Genomic DNA, 11229 nt, shown 5'->3' with positions numbered 1-11229 from the left:
GTAATTGGCCTTATGTTTTGCTCATTCTTTCCTAAAAAAAAAAGTGTTTTGAAATGCGGATCTAAAATGTTCTGCTTGGTATTGGAGTGTTTTATTATATGGCTTTTACCAGAGCAAAAGGCAAGAAAAAGAACATCCCTGAGGAATGCTTCATTTTGAATATATCAACATTCCCACTGAAATAACAAACATGTCCCACCAGCCCTATAAACAACACTTTCTGCTTGTTCTATCTACCCATCCCACCTGCCTCAGCCTCTCAGATAGCAGCAGGGCACTCAGAGCTCTTCCCCTTCCACACAAAAAATCCAGCCTCTCTCCTTGGCTCCTGCCCACTGGGACTGAGACATGGGGTGGAGGCCTGCACCTCCTAAATGCCCACATTCCTTGTGTGTCCATAGGCACTGATGGCTGATGGCCTGGAAGATGCTTTACCACCTCACTTTATGCCCTGGAAGGTGCTTTGCTGCTTCATTTTATCCCCCTTTTTGTCTAGAGTTTGGAGGGGCTCCAATTTGCCTCAGCCTCGCTCCTCCACTTGCCGTGTCAGCTCTTGCATCCAGGAAGCCAAAATAATTTCTGGTTCTCAGAGAGTTCGCTGTAAATCAGAGCCAGGACCTGCCAACACACCTTCCCTGAACTAAGAGCATGTTCAGAAAGGAGTTAATGAGTTTGGTAATTCTTTTCCCAAAGGAGGGCACTGAGACTCCACCTGCATTGCTGTGTCCAGCTCTGGGTTCCTCTGCACAGGAAAGACATGGACTTGTTGGAGAGGGTCCAAAGGAGGCCATGGAGATTCTCCAAGGACTGGACTACCCCAGTTACGGAAACAGCCTGAGAGATTTGGTTTTATTCAGTCTGGAGAGGCTTAGAGCCCCTTCCAGTACCTCAAGGGGCTCCAAGAGAGGGGGAGAGGGACTTTGGACAAGGGCCTGGAGTGACAGGACAAAGGGAATGGCTTCACACTGACAGAGGACAGAGTTAAATGGGATATTGGGAAGAAATTCTTCCCTGTGAGGGTGGGGAGGCCCTGGCAACGAGTTCCCAGAGAAGCTGTGGCTGCCCCTGGATCCCTGGAAGTGTCCAAGGCCAGGCTGGATGGGGCTTGGAACAACCTGGTCTAGTGGAAGGTGTCCCTGTCCATGGCAGGGGGTTGGGAAAAGATGGTCTTTGATGTCCCTTCCAACTCAAAACATTCTTTAATTCTTTTTCCATTTTTTTTCTATTCAGTTGCTCCAAAATTAAATTAAAAACCTGTGAGAGGAAGGTAATAAATTGCTCTCTGCATCAGCTGGCAAGAAGCAAAGAAAGTTTAGACTAGACCAGAAACCTTCCAACCAAGAGGACAGAGAGTCCACTGAAGGAGGAGAAAGCCACCATGAAGGGAGGTTTTGGAACAGACAAATCCATCTTCAGAAAGGGGCTTGGACCAGATCTCCATTGTCCTTCCCATGTGTGCTTTGGGATCACAGCACTGTAGCAGGAGAGCAAACAGTTAAAAACCAAGCCATACCCAGAGCAGCCACATTCAGATGAAAAGGAGAAAACCGGGAAAAAATAATAAATGTAGCAATGGCATTGGTGTGATAGTGGCTGGAATGGTTTGTGGGAGCAGGAAGGCAAAGGGAAATGGAATTGAAATTCATGTTTGAGCAGTTTTAGGTAGATATCATAAGAGGATGCTCAAAGTTTCTTTTCCCTCACCTTTATAATTCAGTTAACAAAAGCTATTTCCTTCTCCTTCCCACCTCATTAATTAAGCCATAAACGCTCAAAGAGTAGCCTGATTTTTCCTAGACTTAAATAAAATCGCAATACAAAAATACCAACAAAACATGTATTCATCACAAAAACTTCACTTACATCGACAAAAAGAATTCACCACAACAAAGTCAAAATAACATCATTGAATCATTTAGGTTGAAAAAGAATAACATCACAACACCAACAAAGGTGGGCAATTTACACCCACTCCACCCCTCATTCATAACTAAAATCAAAATTCCCCACAGTTCTTATGCTCTGCAGCAATTGCCCAGTCCAGGTTTTGCCCATTACCTCTCCCAGTTACTGTCCTGATCTCCAGTTTCTCCAGAGCCTCCATGTTTGGAAACAAAAGGTGCAGCAGAACAGGTTTGAACCATCCCTTGCAATCACTTTCAGCCCACTTTTAATATGCTTGAAGGCCTGGGATCAGCACAGGAGCCAGCAGAGCTGGACATGAGCTCAGAGGGACAAGCAGTGAAGACTGATCCTGGCTTCCCAGGGGATTTTTGGATGTCCTGCCCAAGGCAAGGCAAACCCACCTTTACAAACACTTAAATATTATGAATTTGCCACTCTTCTGCACTGGCTCTGAGCAGGATCCATTTGTCCCAGCTCTGGATCCAGGAGAGGCTGCAGGCAGATGCACCATGGATAATCTTCCTTTGCAGAGCAAGGGTAGAATCACAGAATCATGGAATGGTTTGGGTTGGAAACGACCTTAAAGATCATTGAGTTCCAACCCCCTGCCATGGGCAGGGACACCTTCCACCCAGGGCACCACTCTCCTTGTTACAAACCCTGGAGTGTGTGCAAATGTTGACCAAAATCCTTTAAGCTCTGGTGTTTTGAACCAAAAAATGGCCTTTCTTTTCCACGACTCGGGCAGAACATGTAATTACAGTGTGACAAACACTGTTCACCAGGAGTGTGTGTGTCTTTTTATCTGTCTAAAGAGCCCTGTTCGCATCACCAAATGGCACTACCTAAACCCCAGGATAACCTCTGCCCCAAAAGAGTAAAAAGGAGGAAGGAAAGGGATGTAAGGCATCAAGAGGGAAGAGCTGTACCTCCTGACCGGCACGATTCCAGGCACTCACAGATCTCTGTGTGCGTTTGCTTCAAGTTCCTCCACACAGAGCTACCTCAGCAATTTTGGGTTTAAGTGCATCAGTATAAACCTGTTCCTCATTAGTTTAAATTAACCATAATGGCCCTGATTTGGAGAGAAACAAGGAGACAGATGAAAAGCAAGGAGGTGACGGGATGGCAGTGGGCTGCTGATGTTCTTTAGTTGAGCTGCAGTGACAGCACAGGACAAGATCTCTCCCTGCCCTGGTGGGGAGGGAAAACCATCAGTGCCACCTCAAGGGTTTTCTGTGTGGTTGGGGCAGACGTGGCAGCCCCAAGGTTCTTACCCTCCCCCACAAAAATTGGCCCTTCAGCTCTCCCATCCCATCCTTGCATCCCATTCAAACCCTGCAGTCCATACCAGCTCAATCCTCTGAGCAACAGGGACAAGTTGTCTTTGGAGATATCAGGAGAGGAGGAGAGCTCACCCAGGGAGGGCAGCACCAGGGCAGATGCAAAATCTTCATCCTAATGAACGTCCCTTTTCTTCCTACGTGGTTAAGATCCCGCTGAACATGAGAAGCTTCAGCGCAGCCGTCACTTTGGCGAGAGGCACATGTTTTCTTTATCTCTGGGTGTCACTGGATAGATTAGATGAGATATATTTATCTCCACAGCAATCTGTGTTGCTGCAAGGAGAGGGCTACAAAATTCCATGGGATGAGATCTTCCCATGCTGGGTTTAGCATTCCAGTAAGAAATTATCCTTCATTTTGGTGGCTAAGGTGTTTTCATCAAAACATAAGGAAAATGAATGATTTTACCTCAAGTGTTGGGTGTTAGGGCTTTCTTTTTGTTTTTAAATACACATTTAAAAAGCTGTTAAGGGTTTGTTGGATGGGTTATTTTAAGCAAAACCATCCTTATGAACATTTTCCTTGTGCAGTATTTGTTCTTGTTCTCAGCAGGGCCAAAAACACAGCTCAAGGAAGTTGGGTCAAATCTTAAGGAAGAAAAAAGTGCATGAAAGAAATAAGTAAAATCAAAAATGTGTCATTTCCTGCAATGATCATCAAGGGAAATAAAGGAATAAATAAGCTGTAATATTTTTTGTCCACTCTCATATCCAGTGAATCTACAGATCTCCCATTCTCTGACAGCATAGTTAAATCACCCCACTGTCCACTTGGACTGCCCTTTAAAATAATTTTTTTTTTTAAGAAAGAAAAGTTGAAAAATCATGGATAAACACACTCCAAGGAAATATTTCCTGTGTACAGTAGAAAGAAGTTGAGGGAGAGTCCCTGTTCACTACTGGGGTCAGTCCCCATCACAATGTATGGAGGCAGGTCACTGGGAGGAAACCAGTGTAAACAGGATCTGCTTTTATCAGTGGGAAAAAAACACAGCCCTGTTTAAATTAGCCAGAAATATGTGCCTGTATGTTATAGTCACAAGCTGCTGTGTCCAAGCCTCGTTGCAGTGTTCAGTCACGGTCCTGGAGCTGTCCCTGAACACAAGATCCTGACTGTCCCTTCTGCTTCGGGAAGGAGCTCATGAGGGGATGCCTGCACCCCGAGCAGGATGCCTGGGCTGGGGGGTGAGGATGGGAGAACCAGAGTTTGGCATGGGAAGGATGCTTGATGGAAGCCCTGGACGTGGGACAAAAAAGGAAACCTGCCAGCCTGGCAGGGCATCCTCCTGGTGGGATGTCAAGGCTGGAGGAGGACATGTCAGACGGGCAGGGCATTCTGCTGCTGGGGACCCCCTGTACCGGGGGTCGTGGCACGGGGGGTCTGCGGTGGGACCCCGCCCTGACCCCGCAGCTCCCGGACCCCGCGCCGGGGCTGGGACACGGCCCCGCCGGGCAAACCCTGCGCTCTGCTGCCCTCCGGCGGTGACGGGCGGGAGCGCTGCGCCCCCGGGGCTGCACCCCAGAGCTGCGAGACCCCCTCCGCAAGGGGCTGCACCCCACTGCTGCCTGATCCCCCCGGGGCTGCACCCCAGAGCTGCGAGACCCCCTCGGCAAGGGGCTGCACCCCACTGCTGCCTGATCCCCCCGGGGCTGCACCCCAGAGCTGCGAGACCCCCTCCGCAAGGGGCTGCACCCCACTGCTGCCTGATCCCCCCGGGGCTGCACCCCAGAGCTGCGAGACCCCCTCCGCAAGGGGCTGCACCCCACTGCTGCCTGATCCCCCCGGGGGCTGCACCCCAGAGCTGCGAGACCCCCTCCGCAAGGGGCTGCACCCCACTGCTGCCTGATCCCCCCAGGGGCTGCACCCCAGAGCTGCGAGACCCCCTCCGCAAGGGGCTGCACCCCACTGCTGCCTGATCCCCCCGGGGCTGCACCCCAGAGCTGCGAGACCCCCTCGGCAAGGGGCTGCACCCCACTGCTGCCTGATCCCCCCGGGGCTGCACCCCAGAGCTGCGAGACCCCCTCCGCAAGGGGCTGCACCCCACTGCTGCCTGATCCCCCCGGGGCTGCACCCCAGAGCTGCGAGACCCCCTCCGCAAGGGGCTGCACCCCACTGCTGCCTGATCCCCCCGGGGGCTGCACCCCAGAGCTGCGAGACCCCCTCCGCAAGGGGCTGCACCCCACTGCTGCCTGATCCCCCCAGGGGCTGCACCCCAGAGCTGCGAGACCCCCTCCGCAAGGGGCTGCACCCCACTGCTGCCTGATCCCCCCGGGGCTGCACCCCAGAGCTGCGAGACCCCCTCCGCAAGGGGCTGCACCCCACTGCTGCCTGATCCCCCCGGGGCTGCACCCCAGAGCTGCGAGACCCCCTCCGCAAGGGGCTGCACCCCACTGCTGCCTGATCCCCCCGGGGGCTGCACCCCACTGCTGCGAGACCCCCTCCGCAAGGGGCTGCACCCCACTGCTGCCTGATCCCCCCGGGGCTGCACCCCAGAGCTGCGAGACCCCCTCCGCAAGGGGCTGCACCCCACTGCTGCCTGATCCCCCCGGGGCTGCACCCCAGAGCTGCGAGACCCCCTCCGCAAGGGGCTGCACCCCACTGCTGCCTGATCCCCCCGGGGCTGCACCCCAGAGCTGCGAGACCCCCTCCGCAAGGGGCTGCACCCCACTGCTGCCTGATCCCCCCGGGGCTGCACCCCAGAGCTGCGAGACCCCCTCCGCAAGGGGCTGCACCCCACTGCTGCCTGATCCCCCCGGGGGCTGCACCCTATTGCTGAGTGATCCTCCTGGGGGCTGCACCCTATTGCTGCGAGACCTCTCCTGGGGCTGCACCTCACCTCTGTGTAACCCGCCCAGGAGCTGCACCCCACTGCTGAGTGATCCTCCTGGGGGCTGCACCCCAGTGCTGAGAGACCCCCTCCACAAGGGGCTGCACCCCACTGCTGAGTGATCCTCCTGGGGCTGCACCCCACTACTGCCTGACCGCTCCTGGGGCTGCACCCCACTGCTGCGAGACCCTCCCGGGGGCTGCCTCTCCCAGGGCGTGCCTGGACCCCCTCCATCATCTCTCTTCTCCCCGCCTGCTCTGCTGCCGGTTTCAGTCTGCCCCGGGCTCGCCTCGTCCTGCAAAGCAGCGCTGCCGCTGCTGCCGCCTCCTCCTCCTCCCCCGGCGGCACCTGACGCGCGGGGCTCCCGCCCGCCCCCGGCCCGTCCGGCCCCTCCCGCCGCTCCCGGTCCGAGCGCGAAGCTGCGGAGCCGCCGGGCGCTGCCGGCCGTGCCCAGCGCAGCCCCCGGAGCATGCGAGGGCGGCGGGGGGGCTCGGACCGCGCTGCCCCCCCGGGCGGGCCGGCGGCGGGGCTGAGCGGCGGGGACAGCGGGGACAGCGGGGACGGGGGGCAGCGCGGACGGACGGCGTGAAGCGGGCGGGGGGCGACGGGCAGCGCGTCCCGCCCTGCCTCCCTCTCTCCATCTCTCTTTCCCTCCATCCATCCCTCCCTCTCTCCATCCCTCCACCCCGGCCGGGGGAGCGAGGTGCGGAGCGCGTCTTGGCGGGGGCTGCCAGGCGGGGATCATGCCGGGGGAGCTGCGCCTCGGCACCGCTTTCTCCTCGCCCTCCATGGAGCCCGGACTTTTCCTACAATGACTTTCCCCGAGCTGAGCAATGGCAGCTTGAGTGGGAACCGGACGGGACAAGACAGCCAGAGCGCTGCCAACCGGTCCTGGGGGCTGCAAGGGGAGGAGACCCCCGAGGGCAACGGCACCACGCTGACTTTCGCCTTGGATGTACAGGCGGTGGGCGTCGGGGTCTTCCTGGCCGTCTTCATCCTCTCGGCCATCGTGGGGAACATCCTGGTCATCCTCTCGGTGGCTTGCAACCGGCACCTGCAGACGGTCACCAACTACTTCATCGTCAACCTGGCCATCGCCGACCTGCTGCTCAGCACCACAGTGCTGCCCTTCTCGGCCACCCTGGAGGTGTTGGGCTTCTGGGTGTTCGGGCGCATCTTCTGCAACATCTGGGCAGCTGTGGACGTGCTGTGCTGCTCTGCCTCCATCATGAGCCTGTGCATCATATCCGTGGACAGGTACATCGGCGTCAAGTACTCCCTCAAGTACCCCACCATCATGACAGAGAGGAAGGCAGGGGTCATTCTCGTGGTTGTCTGGCTCTCCTCCATGGTCATCTCCATCGGGCCACTGCTGGGCTGGAAGGAGCCGCCGCCGCCAGATGAGAGCATCTGCAGCATCACGGAGGAGCCGGGCTATGCCCTGTTCTCTTCCCTCTTCTCCTTCTACCTGCCCCTTATGGTCATCCTGGTGATGTACTTCAGGATTTACGTGGTGGCCAGGCGGACCACCCGAAGCCTGGAGGCAGGGGTCAAGAAGGAGAGGAACAAGTCCATGGAGGTGGTGCTGCGCATCCACTGCCGCAGCGTGCTGGAGGAGCCGCTCTCCAGCACCCGGAGCAAGGGGCACAACTTCAGGAGCTCCCTCTCCGTGCGGCTCCTCAAGTTCTCCCGGGAGAAAAAAGCAGCCAAGACTCTCGCCATCGTCGTGGGTGTCTTCATCCTCTGCTGGTTCCCCTTCTTCTTCATCCTGCCTTTTGGTAAGTGACCCCATCCCAGCCCTGCTGCCCGGGGCTGAACCCCTGGGGACCTGCTCCTTGGGACAAACTTTTCAGGACACAACTCATGCATGGAAATGAGGGATAGGTGACTGATAGGTGAATAAACCAGCGATGAATTAATTTAATTAATTAACACTTATTCAATATTTATTAACCAAAGTCATATAATCAATCAAAGTAGATAGCAAATGAATAAAATAGCAGCATAATAATTGCTTTAATTAATTCATTCGGCATTCAGCATTTTAACTAACGAAGTTCAGGCTAAGGAGGAAGCAGCTCTGTTTCCAACAGGCTGTTTTTATGGCACAGTGGTCTCCAAAGAGTTTTGCTCTTTCTCCCAGTTTGGGAACTGCACCTGGATATGCCTCTGTGGGTCCAGGGCTCCCACCTCTATTGGAGATGAGTGAGGTTTTATCCCTCCAAGGAGTGTGTCAGAGCCTGAAGCACAAATCTTGACTTCCTGGGATGCTGTTGTCATGCAGGGACCTGGAGCGGGACCAGGTGTTGTCCATAAGGGTGATGGGTAAAGATTCCATGTGATTTTCCAGGACTGATCCCCCTCCCCCGGGAGTCGTGGCCCTGCTGTAGTGACCGTGTGCTCATTTAGGGTTGTCTCACGAGTTGTGCTCTGAAGTTTTGGCAAGTTGGTTGTGAAAAGGATGCTCCCTGCTGCGTGCAGGGGAGGCTGAGCAGGCACAGAGCCCACCAGGGACGTGCGATGTCCAAAGCAACGTCCCCTTCCAGCACCAGTGGCTCAGGATGTGCAGGGAAGCCGGTGCTCCTAATCCTGACAGCAGGCACCCAGCTCAGGGGACCTGATTAACCCTCTGGAATGCTGTAGCTAAACCTGGAGCGGGGAAGAAAGAGATTAAAATAACTCCTGAGTATCAGCAGCAGCCTCTGCACAGAGCTCAGCAAAGCAGAGAGGTCTGTCTCTCCATCTGCCAGCTGGGACCCACGTGTCCCACAGCCCACGGGGGACTTGTGTCCCACCAACCCTGCGGCCAGGGGAACATTCATTTCAGCTGGGGCTGCACTTTTTCTCAGGGTTTTTCAAATCCTCTTGCTCGGGGCTGCCTCTCAAGTCAGTGGGAACAGCATCGTGACTACAGGGCAGATTTTGACCTGCTGAGGTTTTGAGCTCCCTCCAGCACTGGGGCTGTTTCCCTGGGCTGTGTCCCCCGGGACAGCTGGAGCCCAGGGCTGTCAGCCACCCTCCAGTGGGATAATTCACTCGGATCGATGGTGCCTCCGGAGCTGAGGTGTCCCTGGAGTGGTGAATCAGGGCTGTGTGTGTCTGCTCTCACCGTGCTGCTGTCTGATGCCTCCTTGCTCCAGCGTCTCCCTGTAGGTGAGGGTGGTATTTGGGGGGTTTGGTTCAGCTCTCCACGGGGCTGAAATCACTGCTGTGAGGAATCGTCGCCCTGTGGGAGCATTGCAGTTGATGGTATAACTCAGGCAGGGAGCAGTAAGGCTGCACTCAGCTCCTCTCCCTGAAAGACCTGAGATGAATTGTCCTGTTTGACCATGCCTCAGTTTCCCTTTCAGTGATCAGGTGGTTTAGGGGTGAGGGGGAGGTGATGTAACCTGCAAATAAACAGTTTGGGAATTGTGGGGCTCGGGGAGATGCCAGTACCTGAAGGCTGAGCTCTCTGGGCTGCCCCATTCTGAAACTCCCGTCCTTGGCCAGCCAGGGCAGGAACCAGCTCCAAACCTCATTTGCACCTTTACACCTTAAAATCACAAAATCATAGAATGGTTTGGGATGGAAGGGACCTTAAAGATCATCCAGTTCCAACCACCTGACAACCTTCCAGCTAATGCATGTTCCTCTGAGTTACTCCTAGTACTTCAAAATAGAGAAGGAACCTCAGGCAAATACTTTTCAGTAGGAAAAAAAAAATTGGTTTGTTTTACTATATCTGTTCTGCCTTGAAATCCTTGAGCCAGCTTCTCTGCTGATGTAAATCAGAGAAGTCAAAGGAGGCACACTGATTTCCACCAGCTAAAAATCCAAACCTCATTCTTTAGGTACCTCCCATGAACCCATTTGCTTCCTCCGAGCACACAACTGGCCAAGTCCTTTATAAACATGGCTTTGATCTTTACTTCCTGCCGTATTATATGTATAATATAAACACAGCAAAAGTTCATTTATTTTATGACTACCAAATATTCTGCCTCTGATTTCCCCCCCTTTTATTAATTGCAATTTCCTATTCAAATCTGAGAATCGTTCAGTGCTGTCAAGGAGGGGAACAGAAACTTCTAATCTTGGATTTTACTGCTCAGGGGACAGGTCGGAAACTCACAGAAATCAGTAAATTTTACTGTAAATCCACAAACTGAAACATGCTGGGGCCAACTCTGCTGAAAAAGGTTGTAAGTGGTAAAGTCGAATGGGTTTTATTTATTTCATTAGAAAAAATTAGGTGAAAGAATTTGGGACCAACTGAAAATGATATTGATACACATTTTAAATGAAAGTGAAACTTCCATGAAAAACAAAATAACTTTCAATTGAAGAGAAATTGTTTCAACTTACGAGTAAATGGGAATTTATTTTAAAAATGAGCATTCGGAGACATTTCAAATTGAGCCTTCAAATGGCATCGAAGTGACATGAATGAGTGATCTGTTTTCTTCTGAAAATATCCAAATGTTTTGACTTTTTTTCCTCTCTTTGACATGAATTTGCAAGAAGACATCGTTGAGTCACACTGTTCACTGATGTCTGATTAAAATTTTTAGTAAAAGTAAATTTTTCAAGTGACAAAAAACTCTCAGCTCCACTTAGAAGTCCCTCAGCACTTGGAAACTTCCATACTCGCGCCGTCCTCGGTGTCTCTGAGTCTGCACATATCCTTGCAGCTCTCTGCAGAATAGATCCCACATTAGTTACACAGGAGTAATATTCATCACATCGGGGCTGAAGAGCTGAAATAACCCAAAATTTTAAATAACACGAGCTATGTATGTGCTAAATGCTGTCAGCCGTTTCTCCATGCTCGAATAATCTACAGTGATTTTTCTTTAAATCAGCTCAAACTGCCTGATACCGCCACAGCCTATTCATCAGCTGAGTAATTTAACTCCCTCTTGGATGTGTGATCACAGGCCCTGAGCACGGGATGCTGTCACCAGGAGTTTACAATTAACAATTATCAGCTTCTGTGGCTAATGAGGATCTTTAAGCAGCGGGTTGTTCAACCCAAGATGAAATCCTAGTTTGTAGCTCATGTTTAGGTCATGTCTTTGCTGAGTGTGGAGAGCAGTGGAGCTCTCCCAGGCTGCTGTCTGGAGATGCTGGGAAGTGGTTCTGGGGTTTGTGGCAAGGTTCCTCTTCCCT

At 53.2% G+C, this 11229-nt stretch overlaps 1 protein-coding gene across 1 annotated transcript in view; it reads left to right on the top strand.

The window, feature by feature from the left end:
- The first annotated feature begins 6650 nt into the window (after window positions 1-6650).
- ADRA1D (adrenoceptor alpha 1D) overlaps window positions 6651-11229 on the top strand; it is a 41385-nt gene continuing 36806 nt past the window's right edge. The window contains exon 1 of the mRNA XM_032109880.1: window positions 6651-7856. Within this exon, the coding sequence (XP_031965771.1) occupies window positions 6890-7856 (967 nt within the window). The 5' untranslated portion in view covers window positions 6651-6889. The remainder of the gene's footprint in view (window positions 7857-11229) is intronic.

Source organism: Corvus moneduloides, chromosome 5, assembly GCF_009650955.1.
Source record: "Corvus moneduloides isolate bCorMon1 chromosome 5, bCorMon1.pri, whole genome shotgun sequence".
NCBI classification, from domain to species: domain Eukaryota; kingdom Metazoa; phylum Chordata; class Aves; order Passeriformes; family Corvidae; genus Corvus; species Corvus moneduloides.
This window is presented reverse-complemented; position numbering and strand designations above follow the sequence as displayed.